This window comes from Heteronotia binoei, chromosome 2, assembly GCF_032191835.1.
Source record: "Heteronotia binoei isolate CCM8104 ecotype False Entrance Well chromosome 2, APGP_CSIRO_Hbin_v1, whole genome shotgun sequence".
Classification (NCBI taxonomy): domain Eukaryota; kingdom Metazoa; phylum Chordata; class Lepidosauria; order Squamata; family Gekkonidae; genus Heteronotia; species Heteronotia binoei.
The window spans coordinates 106,255,004-106,277,642 of NC_083224.1; the positions used below are offsets into that span (position 1 = coordinate 106,255,004).

A 22,639-nucleotide genomic window follows, 5' to 3' on the forward strand; every position below is an offset into this window, starting at 1 on the left:
CACATTTCTGGGATCCAAAATCACTGCAGATGGTGACTGTAGCCATGAAATTAAAAGACGTTTACTCCTTGGGAGGACAGCTATGGCGAACCTAGGCAGTATAATAAAAAGTAGAGACATACCCTGCCAACAAAAGTCCATATAGTCAAAGCGATGGTATTCCCAGTAGTAATGTATGGCTGTGAGAGCTGGACCATAAGGAAGGCCAAGCGCAGAAGAATAGATGCTTTTGAGATGTGGTGCTGGAGAAGACTCTTGAGACTCCCTTGGACTGCAAGAAGATCAAATCAGTCAGTCCAGAGGGAAATCAAACCAGACTGTTCACTGGAAGGTCAGATGCTGAAGCTGAAGCTCAAATACTTGGTCACCAAATGAGAAGGGAGCACTCACTGGAGAAGATCCTGATGCTAGGAAAGACAGAAGGCAAAAGAAGAAGGGGCAGCAAAAGATGAGATGGCTGGACTGTGTTACTGATGTAACAAACACAAATTTGAGCAGACTTTGGAGGATGGTGGAAGACAGGAGGGCCTGGCATGACTTTGTCCATGGGGTTGTAAGGAGTCGGACTTGACTGTGCGACTGAACAACAACAAAAAGTGGGCAGAGTGGGGGAGACTCCGTGGTCAGAGCACCAGACTAGGATTTTAAATAAAGAACAAAAATTTTATTGACTATTTACAAGTAACAGAATTTTAAACACAAAAAGGCACTTTAAATCAAACACAGAAAGGAAAACACCACCGGGCACAAATAAAATAAGACAAAACACAGTTCCTCTGTCCCTGAACTGATCCCTATACTTAGTTTCAGTTTCAGTTTGCTTTATTACGGTCCATGACCAAATACACAGCACAATGCAGGCCAACAACAACCACATAAAAATTGTAAAAATCAAGATGGACCTAAATAGGTAAAACGTAAGATATTTAAAAAATAAATGTGAAAATAAAATATAGGACATTAGTATGAATAATGAGATATGACAAATAATACAGTAGTGGTCAAACATCTTCTAGCTTAATAAATATAGTACATATAATAAAAAAAATTAAAAATTATACAGCTCCAGAAAAAAATATTAACTAGAATACACTGGTTAAAATTACAATCTGTTACCTCGACATTAACTTGTAAGAACCATAAAATGCAATTTGATTGCATGGGAACAAAATTTGAAGAAGAAGATATTGGATTTATATCCCGCCCTCCACTCCAAAGAGTCTCAGAGCGGCTCACAATCTCCTTTACCTTCCTCCCCCACAACAGACACCCTGTGAGGTGGGTGGGGCTGGAGAGGGCTCTCACAGCAGCTGCCCTTTCAAGGACAACCTCAACCAGAGCTATGGCTGACCCAAGGCCATGCTAGCAGTTTCAAGTGGAGGAGTGGGGAATCAAACCCTGTTCTCCCAGATAAGAGTCCACACACTTAACCACTACACCAAATTTGGCAACTTTATGCATGGTCTCTGTATTTATATCAGTTTCAGTAGCATTTGGGATGGTATACAGAGTACTCAGGCATTTAAGAAAAGATAAAATACAAGCTTGGAAATATTAAAAAACAATCAGTTCAAGACCCCTTCTTTACATAATCACAAATTCTTCTAGCTGCCGCCATAAATCTGGCACAATTAATTGTGAATTGAGGGTTAAAATCTGATAACAGAGTATTTCTGGAGTTCTGCCCTACTTTCCAGGGTGGGTGGCCATTTTAACTAAACTAAACAACCTGTTTGAGCCAGTTTGGTGTACTGATTAAGTGCATGGACTCTTATCTGGGAGAACTGGGTTTGATTTCCCACTCCTTCACTTGCACCTGCTGGAATGGCCTTGGGTCAGCCATAGCTCTGGAAGAGGATGTCCTTGAATGGGCAGCTGCTGGGAGAGTCCTCTCAGCCCTACCCACCTCACAGGGTGTTTATTGTGGAGGAGGAAGATAAAGGAGATTGTGAGCTACTCTGAAACTCTGATTGGAGGGCATAATATAAATCCAAAGTCTTCTTCTTCTAAACTAAAGCAAACACAAGAGGGAGTCTATTCTGTCACATCCAACAAACCAACCCTATAGCACAACATCATTCTCCAATCTAAACATTTTAAAAAATGTATAAACTCCCAAAATTGCCAAAAGGATTCAAAATAATTTTCTCCAAGACACATGCAATTAGAAGGCTTGAAAATTATGCAAGAACAGAGGTTAATAATTAACTATGATTTCTCATCTAATAATTCCAGCAGCAGCAAACACCAGGCTCTCATCCAACAATCAATACTAGCCATTTAAAAGAGCCAATTGCCAAAACATGTTATATAAAATAAATATGTAAAACTTTGATTAGATTCTGCAATGGCTTTAGAACAATTAATCTACTATTAATGTATGAAGCAGTATTGTTTGGATTTACAGGCATGACAATTGACACCATCAATATTTCTTTTCATATTCAAGAAGTTCTGAGAAAGGGGTTGCAAGCGCATGTTGCAGGCACCAACAGGGCTCTGTGAAGTGTGAAGGGCTCTCTGCCTGGGAGGGGTGAGGCCAGTGCCAGTCACATGTGTTTGCTCTGTTCAAGCCAAGGAGGAGGGAAGGAATGGAAGGGACTTGAGAGAGCTTGTTTGCCTGGTCTATCTTCCACAGCCAGCCCCCCACTCACACTCTCCCACTGATTAAAGTGCAGCATGTACCACTACTGACCTAACCCTTGAGCTGGAAAAGACTGTGCAGCTGGTTGTTGACTCTGGGCTACTGGCTCTGGAGCCTGGAGTCTGTACTCTGAATAGTGGCACCAGGGACCTAGAAGGGGCAGGGCTTGTCAGTCCAACCCCTGCACAGTCTCATCAAGGCTGGCCTTAAGGCAATTGGAGCAATTTGACCAAATTGGGCCCCGCAGGCCACTCGTAAGGGAGGCCCCGCACCAAGGTAATCTAGATGGATTTTATTTATATCTCTAAGATTATACAGACTTTGACTGTGAACTGGGCCCCACAATTTTTTTTCCAGTTGGACACCAGAGTTTTAAATTGGGCCCCTCTGGCTGGCCCTGAGTCTCATAGTTGCTGGGCCTGAGTTGCCCTGCCCTTGCACGAAGGGTTTGCAATTTTGCCTGCTGTGGGGGGGAGGGGGACAGGGCTGTGGAGGCCCACTAGATTTAGAGGCCCTAGGCATCAGCCTACATAGCCTATGCATATATCCGGCACTGCACATGCATGAGAAGACTTCTAGCTTGAGTGAGTGGGGGAGTTGAGGCAGAAGCAAGGAGGGCAAAACGTCAGAGCAACTAGCTCTTGTTGAGGAAGGAAGAATGTTTTTGCCTGCAGCAGCTTCACTAGTAACCTTGGAAGCTACTTGGAGGAGACTTGATGAGTGGAGCTTCTAGAAATGTTCAGTATGCAAAACACTTTGTATCCTTCCCCCCCCCCCCCCAAAAAAAATTACCAGTCCTTTTACTGTCCTTTCCCCACTTTTTTTTTTTTTGCAAAAGCAGGCCAGGGATCTCTTGTTTCCATTCACACAGCAGCTTTATCTTCCTTACACACATATATAGCCCCCAACATGGCAGGGCTAGATCTAAGGAGGGGCACAGGGGGGTGCTTGCCCCAGCTGCTGCTGGAGGGGGGGCACCAAATTGGGTATGAAGTCCATTCTATTCTATGGGTTCATAAGATAGAATGGGCCCAAAGGGGGCATCATTTTTTAACCCCCCCCTCAAAAAACATGTAGATCTGGTCCTGCAACATGGTAATGCATGGAGGAGTGGGGTGAAAAAGCTGAGTGGTATGAGTACCTGAGCTTTGCTAGCTAGCAAAGCACCCAGAATTGCCAAATGCTAGAAAGGAGAATAAGACCATGAGGAGGGCTGACAGAAGGAACCATGGAGATCAGAAGAAACAATGTTGTTACTGTGGGAGTTTTTTCAAGAAAAGGATAGAAAGAACTGCGTAGATGGTGCCTCCTGAGGCAGGAAGAACAGTATTGTTGTGAGGGACAATGCCTTGAGGGTGCTAGCAGCAAACAAGTAGGTTGGAGGGCTGTATAGAAAAAAGATCAGAGGCTACATGAGGCCCATGGGCTGATGGGGGACTCCTGGACTAGTTCATTCAGCTTTTCCATACTGTGATATATTTTGATATATTATTTTCAAGAGACTAAAATGATCATTTCAGTCTTCCCAACTGTGGGATTCGTGATGTAGAAACACCTAGGCATTCCTTCTGCACTGTAGAAAATTGCACATCATTCACAAAAGGAAATGCTGGAAATAGTTTTCTGTAATGAAAATAAATCATACCTTTGCTGTCAAGCGCATCTGAATGCAGATGCCTTTCCTTTGCACTGCATTACTGTCAGTGGCATAATGCATGCACTTTTCAGTGCATACCCCAATACAAGAGAGCATTGGTCCAGCAGTTGCCTCAGCAATATGAACAATTATCTCCTTAAACAGCAGCAATCAAAGGGACCAGTAGCTTTGACCAGGGAGGAAAAGAGCTGCACAAAGAAGTGGAAGGTTAAAGCATACCTTCATCCTAAATAGCAACTTTTGAACAAAAACTAAACATCAAAATTTCAATGTTAGCTTTGTGGCAGGCCACCAGTTAATATTTATTGTTCAGATCAATAAAATATCGTGATCCTCAGGGAGAGCAGCAAACATATATTTTGATCACTGGCTTCTGTGATCTATGGTACCTAATTTTCTGCAGTTTATTATGACTTAAAAGTAATCTATAGGGTGGGGGTAGTGTTTTCAGGTTATTGGTTATTTAAATTGTAAATCTGTTTAAGAACACATGGTAATTTTAAATTTGCACTAGCCTAGTGTTGTGGCTGAACTAAATTAAGATGGCTAAGAGACCAAGCAGCTATTCAAAGAGTTAGTTCAGTTAGTTAGAATACTTACTCACTGCTTTTTCCCAGTTAACTATATAAAAAAAGACAAAATAAAATTAAAAGTACAGTTAAATACACAAACTGAATAACAAATTGTATCTTTGACTAATGGACCAGAGTGTTCAAAGCCACAGGCTAACAGACAAGTCACTTGATTCTTACCTTTAAACTCATACCTCTAACCACATCCAATTTATATGTCTGCAGGCAAGAAAAAAAATGAACTGCAAAGTGCCAAAAGAGTTGCCAACATTTCCTTGAAATAGATGCTTTACTATGAGATGTTTGCCAATGTAATGAAAAAAGGCTACATTTTCATCTAATAAAAAGCTAATTGATAGCCATGAAATGCTAAATGTTCTACATGAACGAATCTGTGATTCCACTTGGGACTAGAAATGGAAGAACTATATGTTCTAATAGACATTTGCACGAATGCACTTGTAGATGGGAAACTTTGGGGGAATTAGGCCAATGTAGCTCAATGGATATACAAAAAGGCACAATACATTTATATTATTAGCAAGAACACGTTAGCAAACTTACATGATTTCTGAACCAACTAGCCAAATACTAGCAGCAGTTGCACATTATGGCTGCTAGGTAGCTTCAAGGCAATCAGAAAAACAAGCTATTATACAAAAATTTGCCATTTGCTTGCTGGCAGCTGGCAATACCTCACCTTTGATAATCTGAGGAGCAGAATAAAAAGGAGAGTACTGATGGTGATGCTCTAGTAATCTTCCCTAGTGTCTATGGTAAAGACCATAGAGATTAGGGGAAATTCCTAGAGTATCATTTGTGTTATCACTTCCTCTTGAAACTCCACTGTCCCCAGATGCCACCTCCAAAATCTCTCGACATTTGCTGGTGCAAGGCCGGGGATCCTAATTTGGCTAAATTCAGTTTGCTGAGTGACAAATAATGCAAGCTTGCTTGATATATCCGTGTTCAATACTGGCTAAAGCTTGCAGTACTTGAATTCACTCTGTCTTTTTGAAAAATGCAATGACATTATGCATATAGGGAGATATACGGAGCAATTTGTCTGATGTAAAAAGAAAGGTGAACATCCATTAAAGCACAGGAGCTTCAGCAGGTGCTTTACATAAGTCTATATAACATATCACTACAGCTGTGAAATGCATGAAATGGTTCAAAACCTTAATTTCCTGACATAATTGTCTATTTCTTCATCAACACTGACAGTTTCTCAAATCTGTTAATTATTATTAAAGGGAAGTAATGAGGAGAAACGTGTGCCAAAGTCCATTGTGAGATAAAGAGGCAACAGCCAACACTTTTTTTGGCAGCCATGAGCCAAACTCCAGCTACTCCAGAGTCACCCAGCAACAAGTCTGAAGAGAAAAAAATTGCCTTTGAAATTCCTGACATCATTGTTGTGATTGTTTATTTCATCGTTGTCCTTGCTGTTGGAATACGGGTGAGTCCTGAAACCAAACTACTTCACTATAGTATAGAATGCCTAGTGTCTCTTGGTTTTAAAAAAAAGCCCCTTTACTAAAGAATTCACAGATTTCTAGGATACATATGACTGCTCATTAATTTAAAAAATCTTAGAGTTAATTTAGATGAGACAGAAGAACTTCCATGTTTGAAACTCCTAAGCATTTTGTTGGTGGTGTTGTAAATAGTAACCATGTGGTCCTGTTTCTGATCAGAACTTCAACAAGGGAAGACAAATGCAACAGAGCACATACAGATATTTGTCTCAGTTTTGTGGCATTAAAATGACATGGAGGGAAAAAGTTGAAACTCCATGGTCCTGATCCAAACTGAGCCCATTTAGGGCTGTTATTTTAAAGAAATGCCTGGGAGCTCAGAATGCAGAACTCCCAGTATCCTAACTGGGAATCTAGGACCTTGTGACTACCCAGGATAGAGCTTAATTTCTCCTTTATTTTGAATATATGATAGTATGCATAAATCTAATATCTGCTCTATTTCTGTGTTGTTTGCAGTGCTATCTGCTTACAACAGAATTTTTTAAAACATATATATATAAGTTTTTTAAAAATGTCGGTTTCTATTTCCTTGTCAGTTTCCATTTCCTTTTTAATGAAGATCAGACTGGATTTCTGCCCATTATTTTCCATGCACCAAAAATGGCAGATTTTCCTGAGCAGGTTTTTTTCACCAAATGGTTTCAAGGATCCTAGTCCACCCTCTCTTCTGAAGACTGTCCCAAGTTTCTAGTGAATTTAACAAAGAGGTCTGATTTTACAGGTCCTTGAATAAGGTTGCCCAGCTATCCTCTCTACCAGAGCAACTTAGTAAGGCACACTCCCTGCACTAAAATCACATTGCAGAGGAAAGGGAGTCTCTGAAAACTTAAGCTATGAAAAATGTGTTTACTAAGTAATCTGCAAGACGGTGGAAGACAAGTAACCCACAAACTGAAGGCAAGCAGAAAAGCCAACAAACAAATGAAAAAAACCACACAATGAAAAACAAGAAATAAATTCCTCAGAAGCACAAAAAGGAAAGGCAGAAAACAGGTCTGTAGCCACAGGGAGGACTGTGGGACACTGCCCCCTGACTTCCAGGTGGGGCATAGCCTGCTTTTTGCTTTTTTTACCATGGCTGAACTGGTGAAGCAGTAGCTGGAGCTGGAAGAGCTGAGCAGGTCACAGTGCACTGCAGCAGCAAAAGAAGCAGGCAGAGAGAAGGGAGATGGAGGAGCAGGAGGCAGAGGAAGCCTCATGGAATGGGCCAGGGTTGGGGGCAGATGGAGCTGCTGGCTGCAAAGTGCTGGGGTAGGGATGAGCGAGGTGGAAGTTAATCTTCCTGTTTCTACACAAGGTGCAGTTTCTTCTTGACTCCAAAATTTTGGGGTTGGCTACTTCAGCTACTTTTAGAGCCTTCAGCTTTTGTCCCTACCCCAGAAAGCTTCTGAGAAGTGGCAAGCCCTGCAGTGGACGGGATAGCCCCAACTTTTAAAATCCTGGCTACAGCCCTGGTAGAAGATCAAAACAAACCAAATATTAAACTGTGCAGAATACAAAACAACGGTGGAAATAATATTGCTCCTGAACTCCCCTGCCAGCAACCAAATGTGACTCTCATTAACCCTCTTCTTGGGGAAAGAAGGGAGGAAAGGTTAGCTAGTATTAATAATAAGTTTATTAGACCTATCTGTCAAGAACTGCTGACCAGACAGGATCCAGCAGTCAAGGTCTAGTATAATCCAAGCAAGGCATCCCTCCCAAGATACAAGAAGCACCGAGCTCAGTGCATATGTGGCACAAAAAAAGGAGCCAATCTAACAAACAACTGTAGTTTAAAATTTCCCTCCTCCTGTGTGATTGGGCAAGGCAACTTACCAGGGCTAAGACTGGCTGGGAGAATTGCTACTTCCTGAGGAATGGGGAGAAATATAAAAAAGCATTTGCAGTCAGACTCCTTTAAATTCCTGACAATTAATTCACATTAGTAAGAGATCCAGGAGTGGGAAGACTTTGACTGCCTTGACTACAGCCTACCCCATATGATGCTGGGTACATCAGAAGACTTTTATGGTTGGCAGTATCTGACTGCACACCCATACCTGAAGCCCATTTGCCCCCCCCAGTCGGAATAAAGAAGCAGACACAAGTGTTGGATTTAAAACCGGGCCGCTTTATTAAAACATTAAATAACTGTAACTGGCAGGAGGGGTGAAAACCTGACCAGACAAGCCCTGGGGTCAACCCCAGACCCCGCCTTGTCCAAAGGGCGAGCCACCCTGCCCCCAGCACAAGCCCGCCATATTCGGGTTGTAGCTGAGCGGCCAGGCCTCGAGCCACCACCATCCGGGCCGGCATCAATCCCCATGAAAAGATCCGCCCAGGTGAGGCTCCCTGTGATCTGCAATCCCCGCACTGAGCCGTGTAGCCCATCTACGGTTCATACAGACCACCGCACCCACGGTGCTAGGCCATAGGTGCTCCCCTGGAAAACCCTGTGGCCAACCTCCTCTAGCCTGCGACCAAGACAAATACCACTAACAATTCCTAACCTACAAGGCAGTACAAGGTAGGCGAAAAACACCCCCACATAAGCCAATTGTGTGGAAGCGAAAAAATTCCTACCTGGCCCCAAATAAGGCGACCGGCAAAGCCTGTACTGCCAAAAGGGAGGGTGGGTGGGCAGAGAGCCAAAACAAACTGCGTAGCAGGAGGGCGGGAGCCGGGGCTTATAAAGCCCCAACTCCCCGCCCCAGCAAACACCCGTATGTCGGGTGATGCTGCTCCTTCCTCCTTCCGGGAGGGGCAAAGACGGCCCCCAGCCTATGCTCCTGCAAGCAGGCTCGGCTGGGTAGGGGCCGGGCCTTGCCCCCCCAGTCGGAATAAAGAAGCAGACACAAGTGTTGGGTTTAAAACCGGGCCGCTTTATTAAAACATTAAATAACTGTAACTGGCAGGAGGGGTGAAAACCTGACCAGACAAGCCCTGGGGTCAACCCCGGACCCCGCCTTGTCCAAAGGGCGAGCCACCCTGCCCCCAGCACAAGCCCGCCATATTCAGGTTGTAGCTGAGCGGCCAGGCCTCGAGCCACCACCATCCGGGCCGGCATCAATCCCCGTGGAAAGATCCGCCCAGGTGAGGCTCCCTGTGATCTGCAATCCCCGCACTGAGCCGTGTAGCCCATCTACGGTTCATACAGACCACCGCACCCACGGTGCTAGGCCATAGGTGCTCCCCTGGAAAACCCTGTGGCCAACCTCCTCTAGCCACCGCCAATGCCAAGCCTCTGCTTTGGCATTAGCGCCCCAACAGTTGGCCCAGAGCCAACCGCATCCCCTGCCGAATCTCGTCCAAAAAGGCCCAGTTACCCAAATCAGAAAGGTGAACACCATCCGGCCGATACAGGTCAGCTTGCTCGACCCGTATGGCCGGATGCGGAAGAAGATTCCCAATCCCCCCTCCATAGCCTTCTGAATAGCCCGATTGGCCTTATGCCTGGCACGTTCAACACCACCCGGAGAAATGGCATGCCTCCACACTCTACACGGCAAAATTGCCGACCAAACCAAGATAACCCAAGGCCACCTCCGCCGAATTTCCCGGAGGTCAGCCAAGGCCTGCTGGGAGAGAGCTTTCCCATGCAGCAGCCCCAAGTCGTTTCCACCTAAATGGACGACAAGAATGTGTGGAGGTGGTGCCTTCCATTCCCTGAACAGCAGGGGCATGATCCCAGGCCAGCGGAGCCCCCAACGCCCCAGCCAATCCACAGTGGCCCACGCACTGAGGCCAAGCTGGGTGCCCGCTGAAGACTGTCTGGCGAAATGGGCAGCCCAGAAAACCATGCTGTGCCCGCAGATGAGAGCGCGACATCTCTCACCACGAGCCCCAGCACCTGAAAAGACAAACAACTGTCAACATAGGATATCAACAATACAACCCACCATGCCCCCACCTACACCTAGGTGACCAAAGGGCGAACATACGTTTTGTAAGCCGACGACCGCCATCGGCCTATATGCCGAATGGCAGAAGGCGTGTAACCCATGGAAGCGGCTGTGGAGGCCGCCCCGATCCGAAAGGAATGTGTCCCAAATTTGACGCCCTGTAAGCCCAACATGGCCAGGGCCCTGCTTGTGACCTTCCAAAATTGATATTTGGTGAGAGGGGAGCCGTCAGCATGTCTTAGAAAGGGCCCCCCAAAATTCCCCCTAACCTGAATGTAACGCCGAACAGCCCTAACCGGACATAATTCCTGTACAGAGCACCTACCAATCGTGATGACGGATCCCCTCTGCCTTTGGTCAGTCTTGGACCGGCGAATTGTCAGAACAAGCTGACTATTAGTAATTTTGACATCCTCGGCCTGGAGCGCCCTCCCAGAAGTATCAGCCTTGGACTGTACTACCAGCTCACTTACACGCAAGGCCCCAAAAAAGGCCAACAGTGAGGCAGCATGAAACAATGCTGCTTCAAAGGGGGAGGAACAAACACTGGGCCAACCCCCAAACAACCCACGAAGGACAGACGGGGATATGGGTTGCCTGTCGTCAACTCGCTGGGCCCGCTCCCAGGCCCAGCCCTCGAGCATCTTCCTAACCCTAAAATCTCCCGTGTATTCAGGAAAACCACGGGCCTTGCTAGCAAAAGCCAATGCTGGCAGTTGGCCCCGAATGGATTTCAGCCCCAGGCCTCTTTCCTTTTGGTGCACACAGAATTGCATAATGTGCTCCACAGGGAATGGCCAATGGTCCGGCAGCGCAGCCACACTTCTGAAGTCCCGAAATTGAATGTACGCTCTGTCGTACGCCCTCCTGGTGCTAGGAGCTAGTGCCAACTGAATAGCCCTACCGGCTTCCTTTTCCCAAGACGCCAAAGTTCCTCTGGCATTTTCGCTGGCCAAGGATCTGCTTCTGGGGCCAGTTCCCGAAAACGCTCCATCTGTTGGCGAGAAAGAGCATCCGCCACCCCGTTACATACCCCAGGTACGTGCCTAGCCAGGAATAGAATATTCAACCGGAGGCAACATAGGGTGAAAAACCTAACCAAATTCATAACCAACACAGATTTAGAAGTTAAGGAATTGATAACATGGACGACTGCCAGGTTATCGCACCAAAAAAGGACCGAATGGTTGGCAAGCTGCTCCCCCCAAAGCCAAATGGCCACCAGAATGGGAAAAAATTCTAAAAAAGTCAGGTCCCTACAGAGCCCGCTGTCCAACCATTCCGCGGGCCATTGCTCCGCGCACCAATGTCCTCTGAAAAATACCCCAAAACCGTTGGCACTGGAGGCATCAGAAGAAATCTGAAGCTCTGCTTCAACCTTCAGATCCTCCCTCCAAAAAGAAACGCCGTTGAAAGATTCCAAAAACTCCTCCCAGACTTCCAAGTCCGCTCGCATTCCAGCAGAAACGCGGGCCCTGTGATGGGGGAGGCGCAACCGGCCCATTGCGTCACAAAAACGCCTCAAAAAGGCCCTACCTGGGGCCACCACTTTACAAGCAAAGTTAAGGTGGCCCACGACCTGCTGTAGTTCCAGCAGCGAAACCTTCCGCTGCCCCTTCAAAGTGGCCAGCCGGACCTTTAGGTCGGCGACCTTGCTCTCCGGCAAACGTGATGTTTGCTGCAGAGTGTCAAGCTCAATGCCCAAAAAAGTTAGGACCGTACTGGGCCCCTCGGTCTTCTCGTGTGCCAATGGCACCCCGAGTTCGAGGGCTAATTCCTGAAAGGCATTCAGCAACCTGGAGCATTGCTCAGACCCCGCTGGACCTACAAAAAGGTAGTCGTCCAGGTAATGCGCCGTAGCACCGACCCCGGTCTTGTGCCTGAGAGCCCATTCCAAAAAGGAGCTAAAGCGCTCAAATGCCGCACAAGAAATCGAGCAACCCATCGGCAATGCCTGGTCCATGTAAAATTTTCCCTCAAAGGAAAAACCCAGCAGATCAAAGTCCCCGGGTGAACAGGCAAGAGGCGAAAGGCTGACTTAATGTCGCACTTCGCCATCTCCGCCCCAATCCCGCAAGACCGAACCACTTTGACCACCTGGTCAAAGGAGGTATAATGGACCGAGCATAGCTCCTCGGGGATGGCATCGTTAACCGATGCTCCCCTAGGGTAAGACAGGTGGTGAATAATGCGATATTCACCCGCCACCCTCTTGGGAACCACCCCCAAGGGGGATACCCTCAATGTGGGAACCGGTGGTGCCTCAAAAGGTCCAAGGACCCTTCCTTCCAGGCATTCCTTGGCTATTTTTTCCCGAACCACGTGTTCAAGCCCTACAAAAGAACGTAGATTAGGAGCCAAAAAGGGGGCCCTAGGCCCCTGATAGGGAATCCAAAACCCCAAGCTAAACCCGTCCTGCAAGTATCGGGCATCCGCCTTGCGCGGGTACATGCGTAACCACCTATTGAGTGCCGTCAGGCGGATGGGGCTGGGCCCCTTTTCCAGGGGGGTGCTGACCGCCCCCGCCGCTCCCAGGGTGCTTACCGCCTGGCCTAGACTTAGACCTGCTGCAGGCCAAAAATGGGTGGGCCCCACTGCAGAGCGGACACTCATGTCGGAATTTACAGGGTTTCCTGGGACACACACTCTTGGATGCGAACTCCCAGCAAATGAGCCGGGTTTGAACCGGCTGGCCCGCAGTAACGCGGGCCCCTGCAGAAGACTGTTGTTGGTGCTGTACCCTCTGAACTAGATGGCCGCTGTCAGACCTATCCCCGGCATTTGGTTTTGCTGGGGACATCAGCTGCAACCACAGCTGTTGGTTTATCTGGTCCCACGGCATTCCAGGATTGACTGCGGCCCTCATACGGAAAGCCTCGTCATATTGCAGCCAGGCTGCACCGGCGAAGTCCATATATGCCTGGTACACAATGTCTATATACTGAAAGAGGGCCGTCGCCCGAGCCGGGTGTGCCCTCGCAATGACCCCAGCATATATCAAAAATCCCGGCAACCAATTTGCCCAGGACTATCAACTTTTCTCCGTTTCAGCTTTTCTTTCTCCTTGTCATCGAGCTCGTCTTTACTTTTCTTTTCGAGCTCTCTGAACAGGAGGCTGAAGACATCCACGTACTCCCCTCTGAGAATTTTCTCATGTGTGGAAGCTGTCAAGTGGTCTCCCAAGGGCAAAGATGTATCACCATAAGGGAGAACGTGAAAAGGGATGTTGGCATACGGGTTAGGGGGGTAGAACCACCCACTGCCCTGAGCCACCGGCCAAGCCCCCTGGAGCTGGGCAAACTGCTGACCGCCCCACGGCAAAATACCAGAGGTGGGCGAAGGGGTAGAAACCACAGGTGGCGCAACAGCGCCCGTCTGTTGGCCAACCGGAGCAAATACCGTACTGGGCAGGGAGCCCGGTGTATGAAAACCCCAGGCCCATGGCTGAACCGAACCCAATTGCTCGCTAACCCCTGGCTGCCCAACACCCCAAACTACCCTGCCCGGCGTTGCCGGGGGGGGAAGGTGAATGGGGCCCCACGGCCACCCCTGACTTGGCTGAAGAAGGGGCTTACCACCATCACTCGGAAAGACACCGCTGCCACCAGGTGTCTGCAGCCCACTGCCACTAGATGCGCCGCCACTCGCAACCCCCGATGGGCCTTCCTCAGGATCCTCCTCCTGGTCCAGTTCCAGTGGTGATTCCGGCTCGGCTGGCCCACCCTGCAAGGCAGAAAGACGTGCGAGAACTTCCGCTTCAAAGGTTAGCCGTGCCGAGCAGCCAGAGGCACGGCGGCGACCCTCCCAGATGGGAGCACCCCTAGCAACTCTTTCCTGCTCCAGGGTGTCCAGCTGACCCATAATGGCCAGCCGCACCTGCTCACTTTGCCCAGGCTCTTCAACTGTGGCCCCCTTCTGGCCCCGTCCCCAAGGTGGGCGGGCGGGCTGCTTGCCCTTTGATTTGCCCTGCCCTTTTTTTGGTGCCATCCTACTTGCCCCTATAAGCACGGGCAAGAAATCAGGAGTGACTGCTCACAGACACTGGATGTTCCCTGGCTGCACCCCAACCCCAAAGGGTACAAAGGTGTAGTGGTAAATTCAATTGGCGTGAACCCAAACCCTGCAAAACAGGCCAGGAGTCCAGACCCACTCCAAACCGCTCACCCAGCTATGGCCTACCCCAGACCAAAGGAGAGGAGGGGTGGTGGGAGGGGGTGCCTAAATGAACAGACCCAACACACGCTACCCCAGCAACTAGTACAGACAGGCTCCAGCAGACCCACCAAAAGAGTGGGAGGAGGGAGTTGAAGGAACCACCAAGCCCAATACTCCTGTAGAGAGCTCAGCCCTAATGGTCCCTGTATGAGAACGAAGCCCCACTCTGACCTAGCACACCCAAAGAAAGGCTGCTGCCTTATAACTGGCCAGGCGCCTGCTAACAGCCCTCACCAACAGGGGCCGCTGTGCCCTTCCCGCGATCGGCGGGGGAAGAAGAGAGGCAGAGCCTCACTGCACCTGTTGACGCAGCTCTGAATCGGCCGCGGAACCCGGAGGGAGGGGGAGTTGGTCAGTCGCAGGCGCCGCCTGGCCTCCACTCAGCAAACCCAGCCACCAACGGCCCGCTCCGCGCCAAGCAGCCGACCCTCGCAAGCGCTGCGAAGGCGCCTCTCACAGCCCGAGGGGCAGAGGAACACAGAGGCCGCCGCGCAAACCCCCCGTCCAGCCCGACCAGGCCGCCAACCCAGGGATGTCGCTCTAAATCGTCCCCAAGACCCGGGGGTTGGTGAGTAGAAAAGCAGCGCACTGGCCTCCACCCGGCAACCCAGCCGCTCAAGGCCCCCGCTGCGCCAAACAGCTGATCGTCGCAAGCGCTGCTTGCCCGCCGCGCGCGCTCCTCGCAGCCCGAAGGGCTGAGGAATACCGAGGCAACCAAGCTCGCCCCCCGCTCTGGCCAACAACCCCCGCACGCGCTCCAAAGGTCTTAGCCAACGCTGGCGCCGACACGACTCCAAAAACCCCGGTCCCGGTCCCTCGTCGGCTCCACGCTACGCGCACGTGGCTCTCAACACAGAGAGCCAAAACAAACTGCGTAGCAGGAGGGCGGGAGCCGGGGCTTATAAAGCCCCAACTCCCCACCCCAGCAAACACCCGTATGTTGGGTGATGCTGCTCCTTCCGGGAGGGGCAAAGACGGCCCCCAGCCTATGCTCCTGCAAGCAGGCTCGGCTGGGTAGGGGCCGGACCTTCTCAAACAACAGAGATATATTGGGGCTAATAAAGATTACTACATAATGAGATAAATAGCTTGTTTATTTGAAAGATATTCTTTATGATTTTCATCATCATCATTATTACATATTATGTTCCATTAAAACTGTTTGTATTTAATCAGACACAGGGACTATCTAGACCAGTACTGTCCAATTTATTGGTTCAAAAGACTCTGTGAGCAAAGCATACTCTGTTGCATCTGATAAATTAGAAGTATCCCACTTCTGCTGCTGTATCTAATTGCACTTGAAAGATCTTTTCCATGTCTTTTCCTGTTTGTTATTCTTATTAGTTTATTTATATTTCATGCATTCTTCCATGGGGGCTCAGAGTGGAGTACATCATATATACAATAATAAAACAAACAATCAAAAACAGCTAAATTCATAATAAAATCAGTTATAGCATTGAACTCAGAATCTAATCAGCACTTTATATACCATATATTATGATGTTACATAACCCACTGGCTCCCATTGGTAACAAATGGTCCAAATAATGATGAAATAGCAATGCTATATTAATAGCATAATTTTTTTGGCACTGATGGTGGTATGACATGATGGTACAGCAGGTGAGGTCAACTGATCTAACAAATGAACACCCTCTGCCACATCCAAAAGCCTGGTAGAACAGCTCCATTTTACAGGCCCTACGAAAGGCTAACAAGCCAGGTAGGGCCCTGATCTCCATAGGGAGCTGATTCTACCAGGTCAGAGCCAGAACCGAAAAAGCCCTGAACCTGGTAGAAGCAAGATGGGCATCTCTTGGGCTGGGGACAGTCAAAAGATCTTGGGAGGCTGAACGAAGCAACCTCTGGAGTGCATATGGGGAGAGATGGTTCCGCAGGTAAGTTGGTCCCAGGCTGCGCAAGGCTTTAAAAGTCAAAACTAAGACCTCGAAACGGACCCAGAACTATATAGGCAGCCAGTGCAGACTGCAGAGTGTCAGCCGTATTACTACATAATGACATAAGTTAAATGTAGATGTCATCATGATCCTTTTGTCAAAAAAATCAGTATCTTATATACTGTGTCAGTTAGGTACTTAGTGTCACTCCATTTTATTGAATGATTGCAATTTCATAAAGTGTAGGTATTGAAAACTATTCCAGCATTAATCCCTGGATGTGAATAGAGAAAACAATCATAAGAATTGTTAACCACCTTGATACATGCCTGTTCACTAGAGATGGGCATGAACCTTGTCACAAACTTAAATTCATCACAAAAATCACCCATTTCATGGTTCATGAGCCAAGGATTGTGCAATTGCACCTGCAACAAACCTTCCATGAACCTTCATGGTATTTTACGGAGGTTAGTACAATTCATGTTGATGATTCATGCGGCAGACATGCTGGTGTCAATCAATTAATTGTCAAAGCAATAAGGGATGGACTTTTGCAGTTCTTCTATAGACCTAGAAACACCAATAGTGGCCGTCCAAACACCAAACAAAATTGACCCTTCAGGGAGCCAGGGGCGCAGAGGAAAGAATGAAAGAGCCTGGGACAGGAATGGAAGGAGATGAGGGTAAGGTGGAGGAGGGGTTCATGCCAGCAGCAGTGCAGGAGAGAGAAAAGGTGGAGATCCAAGGCTTGGGGAAGAAAGGGGAAGGCAATATCCTTTTCACAGAAGTGGTGGGAACTTTGCAAAACCTGCCCATGGGCCAGTCGGAGGCTAGAAGATGAGGCCACACCAAAAAGGGAGACCCCAGGAGATCCAGAAGTTGAGTATTGCAGAGTTGGAAGGAAAAGGAAGCATAGAAGTGGCAGGAGGCTGGGAAACTGGCCCATGGGCAGTCTGAAAGAGATCAGCAGATGAGGCCAGGCCAAAAAGGGGGACCCCAGGCAGCCCAAAGTTCAAGGATTGCAAGGTTGGAAGGAAAAGGGGGCACAATCTCCCTTTGATGGAAGTGGCAGGAATTCTGGGAAACTGACTCATGAGGCAGTCAGAGGGAGGCTAGAAGATAAGGCCAGGTGAAGGGGATCTCAGAAGTCAAGGAATTCAGTGTTGGAAGAAAAGAGGGCAATCTTCCTTTGGTAGAAGAGGAGAGTCAGTTGGGGACTCATTGCAAGTCTGGCATTTCTAGCTCCTTGGAGTTTGACATCTCTAGGGGGAGCTTAGAGACCCCACGAACCATGAACTGGGATGAACCTCCATTTTTCTGGTCCATGCCCATCCCCACTATTCACTCCCTCCAAGGCCAAGGAAAGCATATATAAAGCACGGTAAAATTCCATTGATAATTGATTGTTTTAGGGTCCTCCATAACACTGGTCTGTGAAGTATCTTGGAGGACCAAGGTCTGTTAGCTCTGTTATTCTTTCCCCTCCCCCTTACTGCTTTATTGCTTGCAAAGTAGAAGTAGAGAGAAACGAAACTAACTTGAGAAGAAGTAATCAGCACTATCCCATACATTCCTGTTAGGGAGTGCGACCCATCTGGGGAAAGCAAGGACAGAGTCCTGATAATGCTATGAGAATGTAGACATTTATGATAGTTTATGTGTGAGAGCTATCCCTCGCCCCCACCTTTTGGAATCCTTTTGAAGTAAGCCTTAAAAGTATTGTATCAATGTATTTGCAGCATTACTCTCAAGAATCTGTTACACTGAAAGTATCGGTTTATCAATAAACGTAGTTTTGTATCAACTTCAACTCGTCATTGAAACTGCATGCTTGACAATAACTATTTCACCCTATAAATTAGCTGTTTCATACTCTGAAAGAATATTTGTCTTTAGTTTTCTAGGTATCTAGTTTGCAGGCCAAAACATTTATCTAGTCCAAGGTCAAGGAAAGCATATATATAACTATTTCACCCTATAAATTAGCTGTTTCATACTTTGAACTGAAAGAATGTTTGTCTTTAGTTTTCTAGGTATCTAGTTTGCAGGTCAAAACAGTTTTGCCTTCTAATTGGCAACCAAGTTTATGCTGACTGGTGCTTTACATATAACATATTCAAAAAGCAGAACCACAGTTAAAACCATGCTAGCAGAATAAGTAAACTGTGCAGCACCTCTAAGATATTCAATATCAGCAGTATTAACAAAATCTCAAACAATAACTGTGTATAAGCAATGAAGATTATTTATCAAAAACAGTGTTGAATATTTTTCATATACATGGAAGAGTATTATTCCAATCATATAATCAACATCAGATGAAAAACAAGCATTTACAAAATATTAGAATCTGTAGTTGAGAATATATCAGTCCCAAAGTCACCAGTTGAGAATTCCTTATGAGTTTTTTTTCTTCTGTTACTATCAGGAAAAATCAAAGTGAGGGAACCGGTTTTGGTAGCTGGACCTTCTTCAGCACACAACTTCACTTGCTCTTCACAAGGGCTTCATTTACCATTCCATTCCCAAATGACTTGTTAGTTGAAACATCAGTCTATTTTATTTTCAGGACAAAAGTTCCACCACTCTCTTGCCAGTATCGGGCAAGTGAAATTCAATGTAATTCAGTGTGATCTCCAGCTCTCACCTGGAGATTGGCAAAAATGGTTCCCCATGAGGGAATGACTAGTTTAGAGGGTGGAGTCTATGGCATTGTACCTGTCTGAGGTCTCACCCCTCCTCAAACCCCACCCTCTCCAGGCTCCACCCCTTAAATCTCCAGGAATTTCCTAACCTGGAGTTGGCAACCCTATCTCCTTCCTTTTATCTGCCCCTCTGACTTCAGCTTTCCATCGCCTCCCCTGCAGCCTCTACATAGGAAAAGGACAGTCTTTCTCCACAGTGGGGAGGGGGGACCAAAGCAGCTTACATCATTCTCCCCTCTTTGATCTGCACCATAAGGCTGTGAGGTAGGTTAGGTTAAAAGTCTGTGACTGGTCCAAAATCAGCCAGTCAGCACTGTTCCTGCTGGGCTTGTAACCCCACCCCCTTGCTTGGAGTGTGATTCTGTGCTTCACGTCAGTCCTGTTAAGTTGACATTGTCAAAATGGCACTGGGTTTTGCTGATGGGATGTACTAAAAGCAATGACAGGATGACCCCCAGAAATAGAATTAGTGCTTTGGGACTGGAATGACAGTCCTCCAAATTGGAACAGCAGCCCCTGGGAGTAGCAGAAGTATTCTGGGAGTAAAATGACAGCCTCTGGTGTTGGGTTTGCACAGCCACAGTGGCCCTGGATCTACTAGGCAAATTGCACTTGTTCTGCTGGGTTTGCAAAAACGGCCCCCTCTAGAAAAAGGCTGTGGGAGAATGCCCCCCCCCCACTGTTGCTGTCATCCCATCCACCCACCCAAGTGAAGGTATTTACTTTCCCCCATACTTGGTGTCTTCTGACTCCCCCAACTTCCCACCCACTCCATCCTAATACTACTCCCAACCACTTCTTCCTCTCAATTACCCCTGCACCTTTGGCATGTAACTACATTCATTTACCTGCACCCTTGCTGTCTTCTCACATGCCCAAGTGAAGGCATTCATTCCCCACCACCACCTCAAGGGGAGCTGATCTCTGCCATATGGAGAGCAGTTGTAATTCTGAGTGATCACCAGACCTCACCTGGAGATTGGCAACAGTGGTTCCCAGTAGGAAGTTGCATTGTATCTGTATCGGGTACCACCCCTCCTCAAACCACACCCTCTTCAAGCTGCACCTCTTAAACCTCCAGGAATTTCCTAACCTGGGATTGGCAACCCTATCTCCTTCCCTTTATCCCTCTGACTTCAGCTTTTCATTGCCTCCCCCTTCCCTGCGGCCTCTACATAGGAAAGGACAGTCTTTCTCCACAGTGGGAAGGGGATCAAAGCAGCTTACATTATTTCTGCTCACAACCCTGTGAGGTGATTTAGGGTGGAAGTGTTTGAGTGGTCCAAGATCACCCAGTCAGCTTCCACAACAAGAATCTGTGTCTGGCAGACCCTGCTCTGAAGCTGTAAGTCCTATGCCCTCCTGAAACTCCATCACAGAACTTAGAACTGGCAGCTGTAGTCAGGACTGGCCCCAATGAGTTCTGCCTCAGAGGCCTGTAGTAATAGCTTTCAGACCAACAGTCAGTCCCTGACAACGTTGTTGGCCTTAAGCACAGGACTTCAATCTCTCTCTCTCTGTATCTGTGGTACAGGACACTATTTCCCCCCTTTTCCAGAGGAGCACAAGGAGAAGTCCTCAGTCAATCAAGGGAAGCTTTTCTCTGGCTGTCTCCCTCCTCCTCCCTCCCTCAGCCAATCAAAGAAAGGTTTTCTTTCTCTTCTCTGTGAATCAGTGCAACAGGCAGGCTCAACTAATGGGAAAGCAGGGAGAGCCAATAACTGCCAGAACGAAGGTTGCCCACTCAGTCAGAATGAAGAGGCTGACACAGTATGTTGGATAAACAGGGCCGCTTTATTTAAACAACTTGAACGAACTAAAACTGGCAAGGGATAAGGCCTAACAAGACAAGCCCTGGGGTCAGCCCCATGACCCTGCCTTGTCCTGAAAAGGGGCGAGCCACCCTGCCCCCAGCACACGCCCAATATATTCTGGGTGGTGCTGAGCAGCCAGGCCCAAACTCCACCTCCACCTAGGCCGGCATCGATCCCACTGGAAAGATCCTCCCGGTGAGGCTTTATCGTGATCTGCACTCCCAACATTGAGCCGTAAAGCCCATCTGCAGTTCATGCAGACCACTTGCACCAACAGGTGCTGAGCCATAGGTGCTCCCCAAAAACACTGTGGCCAACACCTCATCCTGCCACCACCAATGCCAAGCCTCAGCTTAGGCATTCGTGCCCACCGGACGGCCCAGAGTCGATCGCAACCCCTGCCTTAGTTCGTCCAAAAAGGCCCGGTTACCCAACTCTGATAAATGAATCCTATCCGGCCTATACAAGTCGGCATTCTCAACTCGTATGGCCGGATGGGAAAGAAATATCCCTAAACCCCCTTCCATGGCCGTCTGCAAGGCCCAGTTGGCCTCACGTCTGGCTTGCTCTATCCCCCCAGGGGACAAGGCGTAACGCCAAACCCTGCGTGGCAAAATTGCTGACCATATTAAAATAACTCCTGGCCATCTACATTTAATGGCCTGAAGATCCGCTTGCACCTGCAACGAAAGGGCCTCATCTTTCATCAAACCCAGGTCATTCCCACCCAAGTGGATGACCAGGATGTGCAGAGGAGGCGCCCTCCTCTCACGAAACAACAGTGGCATGATTCCTGACCAACACAGGCCACGCGACCCAGCCACTCCACCGTTGCCCACTCTCTGAGGCCCAGCTGGGTGCCCACTGATGATCTCCTGGCCAGATGGGCTGCCCAGAACACCATACTGTGCCCGCAGATGAGGATCCGACGCCTCTCCCTACAAGCCACAGCACCTAGAAAACAGAAAACAGTCACCAACAGGAAAACGCCAACGGGCACAAAATACACTAGCCCCCACCCTCCTAAGTGACCAACGGGCGCACATAGGATTTGAAGGCTGCGGAGCACCAACGGCCGATCTGTATAACGGGGTGCATAACCCATTGCGGCTGCCGTGGAAGCAGCACCAATGCAGAATGAATGTGTCCCAAATTTAACACCCCATAAGCCTAACTTAGCCAGCGCCCTACCCAACACTGCCCAGAATTGGTATTTTGTCAGGGAGGACCCATTGTTGTGGCGAAACAAGGGGCCATCCCCCGCACCCCTGACCTATAAATACTGCTCTAATGCCATAACTGGGCACAACTCAGGCGTAACACACTGGCCGATTGTAATCAGCGTGCTCCTCTGATGCTGATCCGTTTTGGATCGCCTAACTGTCAGTCGAACTTCTCCCCCTTCAATTTTAATGTCACTGACATGCAGCGCCCGGTCAGAATCATCCTTCCTTGATTGCACAACTAATTCACTAATCCGGAGTGCACCAAAAAAGGCCACCAAAGTGGCTGCATGAAACAGAGCAGTCTCAAAGGAGGATGAACACACCTCGGGCCATACCTTGAAAAGTCCTTGCAGCACAGAGGGGGATATGGGTTGCCGGGCGTCCGCCCGCAGCCCACGCTCTCTAGCCCAGCCCTCCAGCATCTTCCTGACCCTAAACTCACCTGTACATTCCGGAAGGCCTAGCGCTTTA

The 22,639-nt window shown here is 48.1% G+C and overlaps 1 protein-coding gene across 1 annotated transcript in view; it reads left to right on the forward strand.

The window, feature by feature from the left end:
- The window catches only part of SLC5A9 (solute carrier family 5 member 9), a 221,397-nt gene that overhangs the window by 21,490 nt on the left and 177,268 nt on the right, over window positions 1-22,639 (forward strand). The window contains exon 2 of the mRNA XM_060231788.1: window positions 6,130-6,335. Coding sequence (XP_060087771.1) covers window positions 6,207-6,335 — 129 coding nt within the window. The 5' untranslated portion in view covers window positions 6,130-6,206. The remainder of the gene's footprint in view (window positions 1-6,129; window positions 6,336-22,639) is intronic.